Below are 21850 nucleotides of genomic sequence, written 5' to 3'. Positions count from 1 at the left end.
AACACGTGGCAGTGAATTGCCCCGAATGCAACTGAATTAATTACAATGTTTTTAATAGGCAGAAAAATACAGCCACAAAACAATGACAGCACACCCATACACACATCAAAAAGATTTTTCTCTCAAGCACGCCAATGATTTTGCGCAGGCAATTCGATGCATTCATTTATCGATCGGTTATGCAAGAGAAGTGTTGCACGAGGAACACGTGTTACTTAAGGGCCACAAAGAAGGATAAACAGACTTCACTGTTTTAGAAAATTTTGAAATTATGAGAAAAAAGCAAAGGAGTGTTGTGGCGCAGGTGAGCCTTACTACACAATACCCGAAAATGCGGAGTTTAGTAGCCGCGAATATGCTCGGACTCCCCGATTCGCGCACCCTAGGAACTACTTAATTATAGAGTTTTCCAATATAATCATTATTGACTTACGACACCTGAGCGTCACCATGCGTCAATAATACACCAAGAAGTTTACCTGCAAATAAATATGGAAATCTCCTTCTCGCCTCTACATGTTGCAGTGTCACTAACTAAATTGTAGAGGTAAATTTTCAGATTTTAGCATGATAAATCAAATTTTATAGCCAGGTAAGTTGCACGTAAGCAGCATTTTTAATAATAATTAAAGCAATGAATTAGTTTGTCAGTTAACAGTTGCTTTGTTTCGCTTGCTGCTCATAAGTGCTGTCTTATGTTTGCTTGCCAGTTACAATTGCACGATTTCTTTTAGCAAGTAATTGCGAGCTCTTTGATTTTAAGATTATTTGTGAGCGAAAATGGCGCATCATCCCCTGTTTGTAGACAAGATCACTTGGTACTGTCAATAATTTGTTCCCGTTAGCTCCTATTAAAAGCATCATTTACGTTAAAACTCATTGTACCACATTTTGCGTATGTGGGCCCAAAATAACTGGTTGTAAATGCCATTATTAGGTGTTCTTGCACTACGATCTTATTTTAAACTAATAAAATCCCCCCCCCCCCCGAACAAGGAATACGGTAATTATACCATATGGAACTGTCGCTCCTGACCTGACCAAAAATTTGCCGTGGTTGAGCGCGGTTAAACCAAGTTTGTCGATCGATAGCACGGTTTTGCTTGCTTTGGGAAAGGACACATACGCTGCTTGGCGCCGTCAGCGACTACCGCATCTACAAAGGCACCACAAGACACCACACAGACGCTGCTCGGTGCGGCAGCCGCAGCGAGCGAATTTACCATCATGCTGCGTCTCGCTTCAACGCGAACTAAGCGCCGAAAGCACAGCGCATACGAAGCTACCAGCACAGCAAGCTGGGCGAGTTGGTAACTGAACATGTTTCTTAGGGGTGGGCAGCGCTACCCGTACGAAGGACAGAGAAAGAGACGATACGAGCGCTGACTGACAACTGATTTATTACAGTGTGAGCTGTTATGGGCTCATTCCAATAGCCGTTCGGGTCGCGATGATGCCGCCGTCGCCCACGCCGCGTAACCGCTATCGCTTAAAATGGGAAAAAAAGTACCCGGCCGGCCGCTGGGATGGAACCCAGGACCGCTGCGCGCGAGTCAGATACTTTACCACTGAGGCACACAAGCACTTGCGATAGCGGGGGAAAAAAAAAAACCTGTAAACGCAGACGCAGACGTTCCGAGCCTCCGCCAGTATGGTGGCGCCATCTAGTTAAAGCGCAGACGATGAGATGCCATTCAAACGAGGCGCGCAATACATAAAGAAAAAAAAAACGCGATCCCCAGTCTCCGTTAGTATGGTGGCATCTAGTTAACGTGCCTGCAAACGCATCTTGCGCAGCTCGCCATCGACGCCGGGCCGACAGTTCAGATAATTCTCGTCAAAACGAGGCGATGAGACTTTCTCGCACAGACCCTGGTGTGCCTGGTGCCGAAATTGGAGGTACTTTTGAGCCGCTCCACCAGCTTACGCTGTGACTGTGCTGCGTGTGCCGCGCAGGCCTGTGACCTTTTTTTATTTTCGAAGAAGTAAATATGTATACACAAAACATGAACATGTGACGTGTACAAGTACTTGTCACCACTTGTATGCGTGAAATGTTCACATTTTGTATATATATATATATATATATATATATATATATATATATATATATTCACTTCTTCGAAAATAATAAATCAGGTGTCAATCAGCGCTCGTATCGTCTCTTCATCGGTCCTTCGTCTGGGTAGCGGTGCCCACCCCTAAGAAACATGAAGCTTCCAGCACTCGGCGCACTTTGTACACATCGCAGATCGCTTTGAAGATGAGGCCGGCGCGACCTCGCACTTTGCCCACATCGCAGATCGCCTTCGAGATATGGGCGCCCACGCGCGTACGGCAGCATCCAGCAGTAGGGGCAGGCTAAGTACCAATTTGACCTCGGCTGAGCTTGAATAAGTTCATCTTTACGGAACAAGGCGTTTTCTGGGTAGGTTAACAGAGAAGCTAGAGAACAAGTTAAGGACCTGCACAAAGAGCTATGGAACGAAAAATGTTAGGCGCAAGTTAAGAGACAGGAAGGAAGCGGCGTGGATAAGGGAGCAAACGGGCATAGCGGATGTTCTAGTTGACATTAAGAGAAACAAATGGAGCTCGGCAGGCCATGTAATGCGTAGGGCAGATAACCGGTGGCCCATTAGAGTTACAGAATGGGTGCCAAAAGAAGGGAGGTGCAGTCGAGGATGGTAGAAATCTAGGTGGGGTGAAGAAATGAGGAAATTTGCAGCTGGAAATTGGAATCAGCTAGCGCAAGACAGCGGTAATTGAAGATCGCAGGCACATAAAAATATGTTGATGATGACATGGAGTAGTAGAGCTATCGCTCTAAAACCCGTTTTGTTGATCCTGTAGGGTGGCGGCAGCGGACGACTTTCCCAGCGTTTGCAGATGCTGCAGCCTGCCCAACCGAAGTGTGATGTCTTGAAGTCATTTTTTTAGAAGCCAACACCACCTTAAGGCTAAGGCTAATTCCGAAATTTCCAGCGCTTAAGAGAATTCATATCGGCGTTAAAACGCTGTGACACAACTTGACCAATGCTAAGAGACAACAAAAGTGCATGGTGGAAAATTCACTCGCCCAGTTAAACTTATAACATCTCCGCTATTTGCATTATCTTCAGATGGACCACAGTGCCGGAGAATACGAATGGATCCCTCCCAGATAGAATGTATGGCTGGTGGTGGTGAGTAAGCGCACGAAGCCTGCACTAGCTGTTACAGCCTGTTAGTTATTCTCCGAAATTGGCACTACTGATTCTAAACATAATAATGAAAAACAAATACCTTTATTTTTGTTGGCGTATTACGGTTTAGTTTTAACGTCACCTTAATATATTTTCGTCGACGGTCACCTTCCTCTTCGAGCTTCACATACCACGTGGCACACACCTAGTGACTCAAGCTGGCCTGGCGTGAACGAGGTTCATTGGGAAACGGCACATACGGTAACATACACAGTGCTACATATTCAGCGACCTAAGTTGATCCAATGGTTCGTTTCGACCCCGGCTCCGTCTGCACTGTAGTCCGATGTTCTACCCATTAGGCCACGGACTACTCAAGTCACCCAAGTTGGCGGGAAAATGGTTAGACGTGGACTGAAATACAGACATGTGGCAAACAGGCCGAGGTTCCCATGGGATGCTAATCGCATTAAATTTGCTGGTATAGTCCCATATTCAATTAATATAACAGCCACTGAGATGTTTTATTTATTCAATGAATGACTAATGCATTCGCATTCTTTCGGTACTTTACGCACTTTCCGCGGCCAATCTACCTAGCCATGTTTATATGTTTGTATCTAACTATTTTCCTGCTCACCTGAGTCACTTGGTAGTACATGGGTGAATGGGTGCAGCATCGGGTTGCTGCGCTTAGGGAACAGGGTTACCTCTGTGGTGCCAGCTTGGGTCACTAGGTAGGTGCCAGTGGGTGCGTTCCGCTCTTCAATTAACGTCTTTGACGCCAACTTGGGTAATTAGGTTCGTGCCACTGGGAACATGCCGCCCTACAATGACCAAAAAGATGCCTTGAAATTTCTCCGATGCTGAGCGGTATCGGAGCACACGTCCACAAGGGTTCCTCAAGGACAGCAACCCTATGCATCCTGCAGGCTGCGTCCACAAATGCACTGGACATTTGCTACTTTCGATCGACGCCTTTCACAATTAACGACGCTTTAGTGAGCTGCGCCATGAATGGACTGGGTACGTGCCGCTCTTGAATGAACGTTTCCACCAACTGAGTATGTGCCACTGACTGTGCGACATGGGAGGGAACAGCGTTCGCAGGCGCCGACACACGCGCTTCTCGTCTCCTCGAAAGTCACGCGCGGTCTTCTCGGTAGCGCCACTAGATGGAGCAACGTGTCCACAAAGAAGCGCAAGAGAGGAGCTCGGTTGTCGCAAGTAGCGTTTTTCAGCGGTCGCGCGCACAGGTGCGCCGTGTACTTGGAGTTCACGCGTAGGCTTCACGACGGCGCCGCTTGATAGTGATGAGTGTTGTTAGTGAAACGAGAAAGAGGAGTCCCGCTGCAATACACGCCTCATACATAACTCATTTCGACGGCTGCGATACCTCGTGTCGCTATATTAGGTGCTAACGCATTACCATCAACAGTCGTCGTGAGATGGGTTTTGCCGCCATCTTTAACTAAAAATCGCTTCTTAAATCGACCAACAATAGCTGACAAGCAGATTAAAACAGCATTTTAACAACTTTCTGTACCTCAAACGTTTAGGCGTGGGAACTAATATTGACATGAGTTGGAGAACCACAATATATTGCGCACCGTTTGATGACGCAGGTTTAAGAAAAAGTGGGAAACGCTTGATGGACGCGCAATGATAGCTATGCAAAAGTACCACTGGCGAGACTCGATGTCCGGAACACGTTAGCATTTGGAAAACTTTGCAAAGCGGTCGTCTAAAGGTACAACCTCAAGCGATGCGGTCTTAGCAAAGCAGCTCGAGTAGATCGGTGGTTAGTATCGCGTAGCGGTAAACACGCTTGTTGAATTTTATTTTCTCTTCTTTATGGTGAAAAAAAAAAGGAGGAGGGCAGTTGAGCGCACAGCGTGGAGGAGGAATACGATAATTCGGTGCTGCCGCAGACCCTACTTTGCCGTACGTGTCGCCAAAAACGAAGCAGTTACCCGGTATGACCTGTTGCGACCTGCGTCATTTTGTTCCTTTCCGCAAAGTTTTTAAATCAGGAAGCGCCATGAAGCTGAAAACGATGAGAAGCGCTGTTATTTTATGCGCACTTAGGCCCGTAATAATGGTGGATGCTTTTAAGCGAACACACATTCAGTGAACACTGATAGGCTCAGCCCAGGCCACAATACCCACTGCTACAGTAAAATGTCATGCGGGACCACGAATCACGAAAATGTAAAATCACTTCCGGAATTTCTGGACCGAGTACTTCTTCTCTAGTTACAGGAGTCGGTCAGTGGACTGAAAGTGCTCTCGCTGAGAATACAGCACCGCTATAGACAGCCGGCTTCGACACATTAGCAAATAGGCTAATGTTTCAAAACATTGCTCTGGTGCTACTTAAGCTATTATTTTGATTATAATCACCGCCCTCATTTATTTCCTTCCCTATACCGTAGTAAGAGGTATTTATGACAATGTTTGTGCAGCCGCCTTCTTTGGGAAACGCTGTCTCAACGCGTCCGACTGCTCCTCCCAGTTCATCAAGGGCATGACCTGTAACTCGGATGGCGACGGCGAACCCGGGAACTGCACTTGCCCCGATTACACTCCGCTATTCCTGGAGGAAGGTGGCGTCTACAAGTGTAGCAGGGGTGAGGTAACATCGTTACCTGAATGCTCTGTCAATGCGATCCTACATAGAGAGCCTTCACACACACGTCCAAAACGGCGTGGGCGTGAACTGGAAGGTTCTCATGCAGGACGAGGCGGTAATAATTATTCCGGAGTCCTCGGCTATACGGCGTGCCTCATTATCACAACGTGGCTTCGGCACGTGAAACGCCGGAATTTATCTTTTAAGAATTTTTACAATATACATGATTTATAAAACTAGCCTGCCGTACTAAAGTTAAGATATAGATTACTTGACGAGTAAAACCTTACTTGCACGAGAAATTGAAATGCATAATCGATCGATACATTAGCATAAGTTCACTAATTAGGTTTCTAATAAATTAGTTTATGGCACATACTGCATTTTACGAATTGTAGCCGCCAGATTCGCAGGCGCATTCACATGGAACTAATTCTTACGACCAGTAATTGTTACAGTTGTTTTTGTGCTTTAGTGCGTAAAATCGTGATTTGAAAAAAAAAAAATACAGACGAAACGACAGTGAATTTTTACGGCAGTATGAAAGGCTATATCTCGAAAACCAATGCCGTCCTGAGGATCCGTTCCAAGCGGATATGCCTTGCCATGCCGCCGTCGACAATTCATAATTGCAAAGCATGCTGTAAATTATTTAGTTGAAAACGCAATTAGTAAACATTCGTTTACTATGCATTTTGATTTATTGTGTATCTAATATCCGCTTATGGATCCATTTAAAAGATAAGAATCGTGCTAACTCCGAGAGGCGAATTTACATTTTTGAATTAGAGAAAAAAATGAAAGGTCTGTATAGCCTCAAGAAAAACACCTGGCATTACAAGTCGGCCGTTCCGGGATTAGCGGTACTTAGAACTATTAGGAGCACGACGGACGGTATTAATGGTGAAAGCACAATAGATATACGTCTACACGAATGTACAAGACCATTGAATAGACATTTCGGGTGCCGTAAAGCTAGAAGCATGTGGTCAATATGAATGGTACACTTTCCCGTCTGCAAACTTTCGTGATAACAAAGTAATAGTGGAGGAGCGATACGGCTCGAATAGTGTAAGTAAAAGTTTGTGCTGAAGAAATATTGGTGGTTTTGCGCATGCACTGGTGCTAAGGTCGCGCTGAGTCTTTTTTCACGCGTGGTCAGTAAATTCAACTACATTATTAGGTATTAACAAAACTACCACGCGCGCTCTCATCGCAAATACGCTATCGATCTTTAAGGAGTCCTCACTGCCTTCTGTGGTCTATTTGGTTGCGACGTTTATGTACTTTGCAGTCGTCCGCATTTTATGTCTAGCGTTCGGAATCGGTGTGCTGCGATGCCAACAAATCAATGTTTGTGTGTTACTGGCCGGTTTGAGAGACAATTGTTGCAAACAGCGGCAGCCGCAAGGACGCTCGGGCAGTGTCCAACTTGGCACTTTGAGCTCAGCAGCTGTTATGTTATTCCTCTTTCCTTGCTCTACAGCTAGGCGCTCGAGCGCTCTAGGCGGAAGTGTAGGAAAGTTTGTTTTAATAAGTCACTCACTTTGCGAAAGCCGCTCAGCTCCTTTGCCGATGACTAACGCTGATCTGTGTCCACCGACATTTCTCAGCTGGCGCCTTGGGCAGCAGCTGCGAGCGCGTGGAGCAATGCCGCTACAACAACGTGTACCTGCTCTGCCTCGATGGAAAGTGCATCTGCCCCAGTCCTATGCGAGTCAAGCAGGGATTCAAGTGCATGCCAGGTGAACCATCGGCACTCGCGAACGCACGTCTTGTTATTTCACATTAACCTACGCAGAAACTCACGTTGTAATACTTCACAGTCTCAAGGGAACGCTGCTCCGACTGTAACTGCTGTGCTCTGCCAGCAGACCACAGGCACGTGCCTTCTGTCACTGCTTTGTGGCAATAAACAGAGCGAAAATAGCGCTTCAAAGATGCTAACATTAGGGCATGAAGACAAGCGTTATCGCAGGTGGGATATCCAATGTTAGGTGGCATTAATGTCATGAAAAACAAAAGGTGGCTGCGGCATCTTTATGTTCAAGTTAAATTGGATTCGTGATAACATCCCACTTCACTTGAGGCAACGGTTATCACGAAGTCGCCTTCGTTCACATTCTTGTCGTCTTGAACAGCCTATGTAATTGTCAAATACCGACCATTCCGTGATGCCAACCACGATCGCCGGGTCCTTTAAGTGGAGTCTACCAATCTTGTGTGCAATGACGACTGTGTGTGTAGTTACCACTGAACCAGGCTGGTATTCACACGAAAGGTTTTACGCTAGCTGCACTTAAGAGGAAGCGGTAGCCAATTGTGATGCTGGAGATATTGTGCTGCACTCAGCCATGATGTAGTACGAGGACGGCCGGTAGAGGGCAAACAACAACTGCGAACAAAAAGCTTTGTGAATTCGTTCACTGAATTTCAGAGAGCCAGGAAAACGGCACCGCAATGCTGCTAGCGTTTATCGACTTTTGTATTTAGACTTTGTTACCGAACGTCATTGGCAATTTTCTTTCCCTGTAAGGCCACGCTATTCCGAGCCGTCGTTCAGTATTTTTATGGTAGAATCACGAATGATAAAAAAGCGAATCGAGTCTTCACATTGCCAGTGTGTCTTGTGGCTACGTGAAGACCATTGTATTCGCAATACATCAAGTCTACCTCCATCAAATTAGGTGAAGATCAATGTTCCACAACAGAGAAATCAATTAAAATCTTCCTTTGCTGCATTTCGGCATTTAAGAATATAAGCATATAATGAACTTCTTACTGGCACAACCACACTTCAGCATTTCGGCACCCATGAGGCGTGATTTCTATCGCTGCCAAACGCTTGAGAATACATTTGAACCCACACAGTACATAGAGTACAGCCGATATACCTTTTAATGTTCATCAGAGTTCCGGCTGTATTCAGTAACGACTAGAATGCGGTCCATAATCAGGCGCATCAACACCTTAGGGGACAGCTAATCTTATAATTGATATCGCAGACAAACTGGCACGCAATGTAGCATGCTTGAGAACCTTCACTCCCGCCTTAGATTTATATTTTGGTAATTGTGGGGAATATGTTAACTCAATCGACATCAAGCTGACCTTTAGATCCACTTGGTCAAATTACTCTTGCAGAGGCCAAGCTCGGAGGCAACTGCTCTACTGTTGACAGCTGCTTCACGCGCAGCAGTGTCTGCGTAGGCGGCACCTGCAGCTGCCGAATCCACTACGCACAGAAAGGTGGATCTTGCGTCTACGTGGGTAAGTGTGCACTGTAAGCACTCGCCAACCCTTCCGCCGCACATGCAATATATTCGCCTGCCTGATTTGATGCTTTAATTGTCGCATCTGCCATTTTTCAAAAGCACTACATGTTGTGAGCACTTGTGACTCGCGATATCGAAGCAACCTCGTACTTTCATTAAGAAGCAACCACTAGAGGACGTTTATTATCCGCAGTGGTGCGCACATAAGCACTTGGCCAGGAAATAAAAGGGACGAGAAAGAGAACGAGGGAACGAGGGTGGCAATAAGTGCATGTGCAAAAATAGGTTCATGGCATTGGTGAGCGCTTTTGCGGGAAGATGCAACAGCCTTCTTTCTTCAGGTGATAAGTGGTCAGGAGTATGTCATGGAGAAATAAAGAAAGTTAAAAAATAGGACGCTCCCATAGAGTGCGAGTGTTACCCAAATTCCGGTTGCGAGTGCTCTTTACAAGTCATCACCAGAGGTGTTAATTCCCAGTTCAACGTGCAAATCCAGAAAATGGATGGGAAACGTCTTATGAAATGAATCAATTTTATTTTGTTTTGTGCAAATGCAACAAAACAAGACAGTCGGTGCCTTTTTGTGCAGCGCAAGGCTTTGTCTTTTAATTTAAAGGGCCCCTCACCAGCTCTAGCCATTTTGAGCTGACGCTCCAATTGGGCGTTGACTAACCAATGTCACATGTCATAATCGGTGACTTCGCAGGGGCAGTGCGTTTTATGTAGAGCCTCTGTTTATTTGTCGAGAAGCGTTCTTCTTGAAATAATAAAAAAGACGGATTCATTGTTTCCTGCCTGTTATTACAAAAGAAACATTTAAATATGCGCTTTCGATGTAACATTTTGCTGAACTGTAAGTTGGGTAGTGCCCTGGTTATTTTGGACGTTTCAACAAGCGATAATAATTATTAGTCGTTCGCGACAGACCAAACTCTACACTGAAGCAAGCCACGAATATTAAGATATGCTTGGTTGCTTCAAACGAGAGGATGGAGCGGCAGGGGGAGGACGGGGAGAGAGGGGGGGGAGGTCGCGGCGGGGTACTGCACTGGGTGCTGCTGACCTTAGTGGCACCACTACGTAGAGGCATTTGTACTAGTGACTTTGATTCTCCACCCAGAAGCCGGGCTCTTTCGAAATTAAAGGCAAGCTGAATTGCGTTTGAAATTTTAGCTGTTTTCGTTCCGTGCAGCGGTTTGATACTTTACAGACAAGATTTTTAGCATACGACATGTGCACCATGCTTGTCTGTTTCGAGTGCCCTAACCTTGCGATAGACACTTTATTGACGATTCCTCTCTATTTTTACACCAGTTGCCTGTTTTATAACTGGCTTGCACTGAGACCACGTAAGTTCATAGAATCTAGCTTTTTCTTGCATTACAATTTCAGATAGGCTAGTAATGGCAGAGTACTTGCTTCTGTGCTTAACAGTGCCAGTTGCAGCCAAACTTAACCCAATATTAGCCGAACAGCACAGAATCAGATGGAACTAATAAAGGGACCCATGGCGCTCGTGTGTGTCTATATCATCGCGGTGCTAGTGACGGGACCCAGTGCACATTTATAAAGCTTCGAACCAAGAAATTAGTGCTTCAAGTGTGCAATAAAACTTGCGTCATCTGAAGGTCGAGGTTTTCGGAGTCGTTTAGCGGGTCCAGTTGCCGCCTGAAGCACCTTTGCATGACTGAATACGAAAACGGTACGCTTTATTGTCTGCATCCCATTGCTGCTACTAATGGTACGTTTAAATTCGCCTTGAGAGGCAATATACTCAGTATGTTAGTGCTAGTTCATTTTGAGATAAGAAATATTCCCCGCCGTAAAGTTCCCTTTGTTCTGATGCCGTGGTTATTAGGGTTCTTGTGCAGAAAAGGCTTCGGTAGGCTTCTTGTGGCTCTTCAAAAAAAAAAAAAAAGATAATAGGACCAACCCTTCCTTATGTTCCAGGCAGTTCTCGTATTTTCAGGACAATTTAATTGCAACGTAGTGTTCAGTTAGTAGGCACATTTTTACCGCAAAAAGATTGACGAATAAAAATAGCCCGAACGTCCTGTGTGGGAGTTAATCATTGGCTGAAGGCATAAATCGGAATGAAACACTGCTACTTCAAGATTGCTGATGGAGCGCGGCACCTTTATTATTTCTTCAAACGTGGTAGTGCCTTTAGTAACGCAGCTATACGTAGCAGTGTTGTGCAGTCTGAATTGAACTGGTGTAGCATTGGGTAAGCAGCCATACAAGTTGACCCGATGCTCACATTCCGTTGTTGTTCTTTGCCGCTTCTGCACAAAATTGGCAAAAGGAATTCCCGTCCACAAATGGGGAAGCCCGGATAGAAAGGGCTAGGCCTCTATGGCTTTTCGTGCGAAGCTATATATGCCTTGTCCTTATTATAGTGCAATAGTACGCAAAACAATGGCAATAAGACCTTGGCCGCGATTTTGTAGCCATGCCTTCCACTAGATCCCATGCCGCTCTTATCGTCCACTGTTGACGGGCGGCTGATCTCACTGATAGCGTGGGCGAAGCGTCGTTCTGATCATTGACGAATCGCGAAAAGTGCGAAAAGAAATTTCATAGAAAAGGGCATCGCTGCAAAATGGTGGCCCGAAATCGGAAAGTTCCTTCCTGTCCTGCTCCTACTTCACATTGTTTCGCATCCTATTAGAGCACAATAAGCATCAGATAACTTCTGTATAGGCCTGAATATAGGTCGAGATTTTTCCTCTAAAAGACACAGATAATGTCGCCCCACGTCTTATATAGCGGTCTGTAGCCCATTGTGAGTCGTCGTCTCGTCATTTCAAGGTCAGGGGTCGACCTGTATTCTGGTTTACCGGGTACTTCAGTAACAAGAAGGGATATACCTTGTTCACTTCTCCACTGACATGCAGGTGACACGCATTGGAAGATCGTCGCGGCGTACGTGTTTCCGTGCATCGTGGTGTTCGTCATGGTTTCCATCGTGCTGCTCGCATTCTGCAGCGTCATAACGCAGCGTTACCAAGAGTGAGAGCAACAACTACATTGTTATTCCTATTGCCCTCTGTGTTAGCATGCTTTCCTTTCAGGGGCGAAGCACCTTACGGCCGAGCGTTCTCTACCCCCCTAGCACTGGTTTGTAGCTCTGGTTTGCACGGAGTCCGCTAGGGGCGCTGCGGTGCACAAGGGCGTTTGTTCCCGACGCGCGCTCTCTTTCTCGCCTCAGCAATGGATGATAACGGTCGCTTCTGATAACGGCGCGCCCGCTATGGATGAAAAGGCGAGAGTGGCGGCTCAACTGCAAGCGGAGTCGAGGGCTCGCAAAGCTGCTGCAGCACGGCGACGCCGGCATGCGGACCGGGAGCTGAGTGCTCGCAAGGCTGCAGCAGTAAGGCAACGCCGGCTGGCGGACCCGGAGCTTAGGGCTCGCGAAGCTCGCGCTTGAACCTACGCAGCCTACATGCAAGCGCTGTTTTAGGGTGGGGACAGCCTTTGTAAGGGCACTTCCCGCCGCCAGCTAAATTGGCGGGTTAAATCTGGGGCACAAAATGGCGAAAGACCAGGTGACAGACCACATTTCCCGCAACCCTTGGTGACGCGAAATTAATTAACTTCTTTCAATAAACTTTGGCCTCAGCAACCAGAGAAAAATGGCGCTTCTGAGCGCCGTACACGGCACGTCTACGTTTTAGTTAAACAGACTAGTAAGGACAGTCTTTATTACAGCACAATTCGAAAAACCCTTTATATTGGCACATGCCGTCACATATGAGCCATCTGCTGTGGCACGTGCACGCTTGGGGGTTGGAAGAAGAAGAGAACGTTCTTCTTTTTGCTCTGATTCCAGTAAAGACGTGGAATTCTGGCTGGCTTTGTTGTTTCGCCCGCGACATTACTGGTGGAGGTGCTGGGTAAATGCACCTTCGATCCGAAGTTTCCGCCGTCACTGCTAGCACCTCACAGACAGCCACAGCTCCCACAGCAAGAAGCAGCCGCCACCTGCAAGGACTACCACCCGAATTCGTTCCCTTGTCGTCGAGACTAGAAACAACAATGTCAACGACCACTACAAACCAGGCGAGCCAAACCGACGATTGCCAGTATTCTCTCCCGCATGTTTTTCATGCGCCACAGACGCCCAGACCCTTCCACGGAGACACTTTTGAAGATGTTGAAGACTGGCTGGACCACTTCGATCGGGTTGCCAGCATCAACGAGTGGGGTGATGTTCGCAAGCTGCGAATAGTTTACTTCGCGCTAGAAGACTCTGAGAAAACATGGTATGAGAACCATGAGGGTTCCTTTGCGACATGGCACGAGTTTAGTCGACAGCTCTGCGATGAGTACCGCAACGCCGAAAGAAAGGAAAGCTGAACAAGCCATCTCTTCTAGGAACCAGCGGCCCAACGAGAGAGTCTCGATGCTTGTCGAGGACATGCTTCGTCTTTTCAGACGCGCAGACCTTGCAATGCCCGAGGAAAAGAAGGTGCGACATTTAATCCGTGGAGTCAAGGAACAGCTTTTCGCCGGACTCGTACGCAATCCACCAAGAACTGTGGCCGAGTTCCTGAGTGAGGCAAGCACGATGGAGCGTACTCTCCAGCAGTGGTCGTCACAGTACGAACGCCACGACATCACGGCTACTGCGTGCTCTCTTGGGTTCGACAGCGAGAAGCAGGCCCTCGCAGACTTCATGCGAAGCGTTGTGTGTGACGAACTGCGGCAGCTCCAAGCAGTGGCACCAGTGAGACCCCAACCACCCATGACAGCACTTTCGGACGTCATCCGGAGTGAAATCAGACAGGCGGTCAAGACCTGAGGTCCCTCTGCTAACATATGCAGTGGCATTGAGGGCTCCTGCACCACCATCTACAGATCCCATCATGCGTACAGTGGACCAGGGTACACATCTGTTCCCGGACACCTCTTCGCATACGCTATCCGGCTCAAGGTACCCGAGCGTACCTACGTATCGACCACCTGATCACTCAAGACAGAGCGCTACTAAGGCAAGTGTATGGCGCTCGTCGGATAACCGTCCGCTATGCTACCACTGTGGCGAAGCGGGTCACGTGTACCGCGACTGCCAGTACCGCCAGCTAGGTCTCCGCGGCTTCCATCCCGGCGCGCGGTGCCCACGTTACGGTGAGCGTCCCCGCGAAATCGAAGCGTATCTGACGGGCCAGCGAATTCCATCGACTATTCAGCGCCGCCAATCGCGATCACCATCACCTCGCCGGTCCGTGTCACCTAGCTTGCCCTCATCGTCTTACGCTCCCCTAAGGAACCGCTCACCGAGTCCCCACATGGGAAACTAGGAATCGCGACTTCTGGGGATGAAGTCGCTTTCCAACGAACATTCCAAGAACCTCCCTCGACACAAGGACCCGACGGCGATCGTTCCGGTTTTTCTTTATTTTCCTACAGTACTAAGATTATTTCTGCCGACATCGCCATAGTTGTTGATAATCATGCTGTCACTGGCCTCGTCGACACCGGTGCCGATTATTCTGTTATGAGCGGCGCACTGGTCTCTAAATTGAGGAAAGTCACCACGCCATGGAAAAGGCCCCAGTTACGCACGGCAGGTGGCCATCTGGTGATGCCAACTGGAATGTGGACGGCACGTATTCGAATCCGTGCGTCGACGTTCACGTGGTCTTTCCTCCTATTACCTGTGTGCTCGCGCCCAATAATCCTTGGAATGGACTTTGTTTGTGAATACGGCGGAATCATTGACTTACGTGAGTTCCTGGAGTCGTTCGGACCCTTTTCCTTCTGAAGCTGACAACATCACCCAAGTACCGAAGACCGTGCTACGTGTGTCCGATGAATCCGTGACTCTGCCCCCTCGCAGCAGCCTCTTTGTTGGTGTGGAATGTGATCAGGACGTTCCCCACGCTGCAATTTCGGAGGCAAATTTGTCTTTCCTCCTTGCACAACAAATATGCGTTGCCAGAGGAGTTATTCAGCCTCGAAACAGACAGGCTCACCTGCTGGTCACGAACTTCAGTGAGGAATATCTACATCTTCCAAAACGCACCGCGATTGCATACTTTGCGAAAATTGCCGACGTCAATGGTGCACCAGTATTAGCTGCTCCTTCGCCGTGTGACCATTCTGCCAAGGCGTTTACGAGCACTCTCGATGTGAACCCGAGCCTACCACCAGAAGAACGAGAAAGGCTTCTGGACGTACTCGATTGTTTTCTACATTGTTTCGCTACAACGACGAAGGTTAACCAGATGCCGCTTGCCCAGCATCGTATCATTACCGAACATACCGAAAGGCCCGTTCGACAACATGTCTATAGGGTATCGCAAAAGGAACAAGATGCTATACGTCATCAAGTTCAGCAGATGCTTAAAGATGACGTCATCCAGCCATCGACCAGTCCCTGGGCTTCACCAGTTGTGTTAGTAAAAAAGAAAGATGGTACCTTGCGCTTTTGCGTGGATTATCAAAAATTAAATAAGATCACGAAGAAAGACGTTTACCCCCTGCCCCGAATAGATGACTCCTTGGATCGTATACGCAACGCTCGCTACTTTTCTTCCATGAATTTACGCAGTGGCTACTGGCAAATCTCTGTTGACGCGCGTGATCGTGAAAAGACAGCTTTTATTACTCCTGACGGCCTCTACGAGTTCAAGGTGCTTCCTTTTGGTTTATGCTCAGCGCCAGCTCCTTTTCAAAGAATGATGGACACGGTTCTCTCTGGGGTGAAATGGCCAATCGTGTCTCGTTTACCTCGACGACGTGGTGGTCTTTTCGGACACGTTTGCACAGCACGTCCAGCGCCTTCAGACAGTTCTTCAGGCAATTCGAACAGCTGGACTTTCTATAAAACCCGAAAAATGTCATTTTGGATACGAAGAACTGAAGTTTTTAGGTCACGTTGTGAGCCATGCCGGCATCCGCCCAGACCCAGAGAAAACGAGCGCCGTCGCCTCATTTCCCGTGCCAACAAATAAGCGCGATCTACGCCGATTTCTGGGGCTCTGTGCGTACTACCGACGTTTTGTCAAACATTTCTCTAAAGTCGCTGAACCCCTCAACCAACTTACAAAGGAAGGCATCCCGTTTGTTTGGGGTCAGGATCAGTGCCTCGCATTCGATACCCTGCGAAACCTTCTCCAGCCCCCCCCTGTACTCGGTCACTTTGACGAGACCGCTGACACTGAGTTGCACACAGACGCCAGCAACGTCGCCCTTGGAGCTCCCTTGGAGCTCCCTTGGTTCAGTGGCAAAATGACATAGAGCGTGTGATGGCCTATGCCAGCCGAACGCTATCCGCTGCTGAGAAAAACTACTCTACCACAGAAAAAGAATGCTTAGCCGTTGTCTGGGCCATAAAGTTTTGGCCATACTTGTACGGTCTCCCATTCAGAGTAGTCAGCGACCACCATTCGCTTTGCTGGCTCGCGAATCTCAAAGATCCCTCAGGTCGCCTGGCGCGATGGAGCCTTCGACTGCAAGAATTTGACGTCACCATCGTTCACAAGTCAGGACGCAAACACACCGGCGCTGACTGTCTCTCACGTGCACCAGTCGGAAGTGCCCCCGCTGACCTTGAAGAGGACGACAGTTTTCTTTCTGCCGTATCAGTAACAGACACGGCTCAACAACAGCGCGACGACTTGGAGCTCAGTCCTCTCATTGACTATCTGGAAGGGCGCACGTCAAGTCTTCCTCGAAGTTTCCCACGCGCGCTAGCCTCCTTTTGTTTCCCGGATGGCGTCCTTTATAATAACTTTGACCATACGCAAGCTACATACCTGCTAGTTGCGCCGACCTCGCTTCGTGACGATATTTTACGTGCCTGTCACGACGAACCATCGTCCGGACACCTAGGGTACACACGCACGTTGGAACGAATTCGCCGCTCTCACTACTGGCCACATCTCGCCAAGACTGTGAAGCAGTACGTTCGCACATGTCGCGATTGCCAACGACGTAAGACTCCACCTGCGCGGCCAGCAGGACGGCTACAACCAGTAGCAATACCGCAGAGGTCATTTCATCAGATTGGTATGGACTTGCTGCGATCATTCCCCTCGTCTTCGTCCGGCAACCAGTGGATTGTGGTTGCTACCGATTACATAACACGGTACTGCGAAACAAAGGCACCCCCAAAAGCTACCGCAGCAGAGATCACCCATTTTTTCGTGCACAGCATTGTCCTCCGTCACGGAGCGACAGCTGTCGTCATTACGAATCGTGGGACAGCTTTCACCGCCGAGATGTTACAGTGAGTCTTGAGGCTAAGTGGCACTGCACATCGCAAAACGACGTGCTTATCACCCCCAAACGAATGGACTGACTGAACGCCTGAACAAGACAATCGCGGATATGCTATCAATGTATGTGGCTATTGACCACAAGAACTGGGACGATATCCTTCCTTACGTCCCTTTTGCGTACAATACCGCAATTCAAGAAAGTACAGGCTTCACACCGTTTCACTTAGTGCACGGTCGAGAGGTCACCACGATGCTCGACGCCATGCTCCTTCCCTACAACTTGGGAATGTTTTACACGGATGCGGCCATGTTCGCCCAGCTCGCCGAGGAGGCCCGTCAACTCGCGCGATGCCGTGTTCAGTGTCGCCAAACCGCAGACGCACGGCGCTACAACCTTCGCCACCGAGAGGTTGCCTACAATTCTGGCGATCAAGTGTGGGTATCGACCCCCATCCGACAGTGGGGCCGGTCAGAAAAGTTGCTGCGTCGCTACTTCGGTCCCTACAAGATTGTACGGCGACTCAGTGTCGTTACCTACGAGGCTCTCCCAGAAGGCACCCTAAGAAATCCCGTCGGCTTCCTCAAACTGAAGTGTTTCATGTTTCAAGACTAAAACCATATTTTTCGCGCCGTGACTCGACCGTCGAGTGACTATAATACATTGACGACTTACGCTGTTCTTTTTTTTTGTTTTTTTCTTCGTTTTCGTTGTGTTCTGTGTTTTTTTTTTTTACTTTTGTTCCTTTCACAGCAGCAGATTGTTCTTTCGCGTTACGACAGTTTTCTGTGGTTTATATTGTCACCCTCATTTTTTATATATTTTTACCTTCATTTACAGTATCGAGACGATGCTTCTTTAGGAGAGGGGGTAATGGCACATGCCGTCACATGTGAGCCATCTGCTGTGGCACGTACACGCTTGGGGGTTGGAAGAAGAAGAGAACGTTCTTCTTTTTGGTCTGGTTCCAGTAAAGACGTGGACTTCTGGCTGGCTCTGTTGTTTCGCCCGCGACAATATATTATGTACAACTGTAAGGCAACGACAAGGCATAATGCAGTTCACATTCTTGGCGTGAGATAATATTACCACGAGCACGCCATCGTGCCTTTTAACTTGTTGCTTTATATGTGTCGCACGACATGCAATAGGAAAAGTAAGTTTGATGTGTTCAAATAAAAGGAAAAGGCAAATAGTATAATAAAGATGTACGCACGTTTCTTGTGCGCATTAACGCGAAACTAAATTAAAGGAATCTATAGATCGTCTGCCAACATGAGTACATCAGAGCGTGACAAAAAAAGGCAAAAATACTGGGGCCCAAAATGGCTACCCGCCAAATTTGGCAGTAAATAACGGTCAACATTTAATGTTGTCACCACCCTAACATAGCGCTTGCATGTTACTGCATGCACCGAGCATGCAGTAACATGAACCGTAACATGAACAGATGAACCGAGCATCGGCGCCACCAACCTCAGGTAGAAAACGCTTCCGGCGTTTTGCCGCCGCTTTCCGCGCTCTCGCCGCCTTCTGGTCCACTTGCCGGCGTCTGGGGATTCACGATTACACGAATGATCCCCCGGTGCTTCGCCCACTCATCATCATTCACTTCGTGGATATGCGGTGTTATTTTTTTTTTTTTTGATGGTGGGGGACGGTAATAAATGATTGCAATGACTTCGCTATTGACCAGCGAATGTGTCAATCAAGAGTTATATTGCTATAATATATTAGATACTTTCGTAATATCCACGAAAACCAATGTATTTGAGTGATATGCTTAAGTAAGAAGAAACTTTCTCCTTACTGCAATTGCTGTCTATACGTAGTCCAGTTTCTGTGAATCAAGGACGCTATGTTAACGTACGCTGCTGGTTTAACCCCTCAAAGCCGAACGTATCATTTTCGGTACGCTGAGTTTGATGACTGAAAATTTAAATTTAGGCGCTATAAACGTAACGGATATCCCTCAGTAGCGTTTTTGATACGCTGGAGCGAGATTTCGTTTGCGGGTACTTAGCATCCCAATTACTAATAAATTATGTACTATAATAATTATGTTTACTCTGAGATTGCCTTTGAGTCCTAGGAATGCCTTTGTGATGCATTCTTACGCCATCAGCCGAATCACCAAAAACAATGTGTGTGCCTCCAATACATCTTCAAATAAATAAATAAAACATTTAATTGCCTTTTCTTGCGCGAGTATACTCCCTATAGCCCCAAAATAATGAATTCTTTTTTTGATGTGAAACTGTGTATTCAAGTATTGCAGGTTTATTTAGGTGTAGCTCAAAGAATACTCCATAGTTTGTTTCTCATTTTTTTGTATGAGTGTACTCTCCGTGGCAGAATATTTGGTAAATTAGCTGTTGTAATTTTTCGTGATGTGAAATGGTGTTCGGTCTTTCCGGGGTTGATGTAAATAGCGTTGCCAACCTGTTGGTACCCATGGATCGCGCTTGATGGGTGTGCTCTCGCTATGGTTGATGAGAAGCATTGGCAATATACATTTGGTTTGCTTTTCGCCTAATAAACGCTTAAAACGACGACAAGTTAATGCATTAAGCTACCGGTTCGTCTCAAATCACCCGAGTTTCCCTCTTATGAGCGGTCAACCCGATCAAGTTTTGAGATTGTTCGCCACTTCCTGCGCGCGTAGTCCTTACGAGGTGCGTCAGCGTAGAAACAAACAGGTTTGGGTAAATCCATTGGTTTGTCTTCGTCAAGTTCGAGTAGCGACTCCCCAGATGGCGTTATATGCCTGCTTCCGGTTTTTTTTTTTTGTATTTCCGTTGCCGTACGTTAAACTAAAAGATTAGAGCAACGCATAGCGTAATGCAAACTGTTTTCTATGAACTTGTGTAAGCGACTGTATGCTAGTCTGAACGTGTCAAATATGTTTTTGGTGTAGCTTGAACATCTGTACTCTAAGGAGATGCTGAAACATTTCTTGAACTTCATAAGCGTTTGTGTAGTCGCTGGGGACACGGTAGACAAATATATTTAGCGGCGTGCAGCCATCAAAATTTCCGAAAAGGCTGCCCACCTTTTCCCACACTGTACGGAAAAACGGGACTGCCCTCTTTCACACTCATTCAATTTTGTTGAGATTACACTGCTTATAATCGCACCAAACAACAGCGGCGTGTTGCAAAATGGGTTGATGAGCGGATTGAAGACCAGCAACTTAATTTACTGTAGATAATTCTCACGTGACATCATGAATGCAGCTTCTCACCATGGTAGTACCCGAACATGGCGTCCACGGTGACGTCAGTGCACCATATTATCGCACGTACATTGCTCTGTCTTTCTACAGTGGCAGTTTTTCACAGTATTATCACTGTTATAAGTTTTTCGCTTGACGCAACACGCGTATGTCGTGCTTTCACGTGTCTTGTTCACGGAGCTTCTAGACATTACGATGCCCAAAGGTGGCGGCCACGGTGAAATCAGTGCAAGGAACATATAGTACCTGAATTAGGTATCCATCACAGACAACACAGTTTTTGCGGACCTTTATTTCTAATATGGCTGCATAGCGAAAGAACATCGCAATTTTACGAGGAAGAAAAAATAATAAATAGGCACACACCGGCGCTGACTCGCAACTGAGGAATGGTCGTAGCTTGCCTTTGTAGCAGTATATATATATTCATTTAAGCCCGCACGAGGACCACCCACTGTGGTAAGGCTCCCGCTCGATCTTCATTTTCCGTAATGCAGCGTTCTGTGGGGCCACGGTATGCCAGTGGACGAGCAGCGGGTGCCACTGGTGGTTGACCGGAGCATTGACCCCAGCAGCGGAATGTACACGGCCGCCCTCACGGACGACCACAAGCAAGTTGAATCGGGTGGCCCCGTGGCCACCACCGACAGCTCGGACAACATGGCCAAGCCTGGCGTTCGATTCAGGCAGGAGGTACACAGCCCCTGATCGAATCTTCTTCGGTCCAAGGCTAGTTTACCTGCCATACTGGGAATCTGAGTGCGTGGACCGAACTGGACAGTGCCTCAATTACCGGCTGCGGGAGCACAACGTTGGCGTATGGGAAAATCTTCCGATACTTGACTCGCTGTTCATTGCAACGAATGTGGGCGTGCACGTCTATGTTATAAAACTGCGGCGTCGTTGGTGGAGCCAGAGAGCAGCTAACACGTGAGGTAACTGAAGCAGCAAATCTGCTAAGTTCAGTAGGCAACGGTGTGAGCACGGCACCCCGGTCGATATTTGTTAAGGAACTGGAATTATTGAATGGTCATGTACGCGCGCCAAGCCTCGCATGGTATTATGCCCTGTTTGTGACCCATATAAAATTGTGTACGTTTTCGAAATAAACACTTGGATGTCGACCTATGTGTTGCATCTTATGTACTTCCTTGGTCTTTCAGCGCTACTCAGATTCCCAGTTCTTCAGGTCAACGCACCCGCAAGCACGACAGCTTTGTGGTGGCGTACTCGACGGTGTACGACCACGCGCGCCGTGTTGGTGTCTAAACTAAAGACAGCTTTGTGGTGGCGTACTCAA

The 21850-nt window shown here is 47.5% G+C and overlaps 1 protein-coding gene across 1 annotated transcript in view; it reads left to right on the top strand.

Annotated features, from left to right (window-relative positions):
* Positions 1-21624, top strand: part of LOC125947708 (uncharacterized protein ZC84.1-like) — a 36082-nt gene extending 14458 nt beyond the window's left edge. The window contains exons 2-6 of the mRNA XM_049672950.1: positions 5648-5812; positions 7428-7559; positions 8959-9084; positions 11987-12101; positions 21048-21624. Coding sequence (XP_049528907.1) covers positions 5648-5812; positions 7428-7559; positions 8959-9084; positions 11987-12101; positions 21048-21258 — 749 coding nt within the window. The 3' untranslated portion in view covers positions 21259-21624. The remainder of the gene's footprint in view (positions 1-5647; positions 5813-7427; positions 7560-8958; positions 9085-11986; positions 12102-21047) is intronic.
* Positions 21625-21850: the final 226 nt, after the last annotated feature.

The sequence above is a fragment of the Dermacentor silvarum genome, chromosome 8 (assembly GCF_013339745.2).
Source record: "Dermacentor silvarum isolate Dsil-2018 chromosome 8, BIME_Dsil_1.4, whole genome shotgun sequence".
NCBI classification, from domain to species: Eukaryota; Metazoa; Arthropoda; class Arachnida; order Ixodida; family Ixodidae; genus Dermacentor; species Dermacentor silvarum.
The sequence above is the reverse complement of the archived record's forward strand: the minus strand, read 5'-3'. Positions and strand labels throughout refer to the sequence as shown.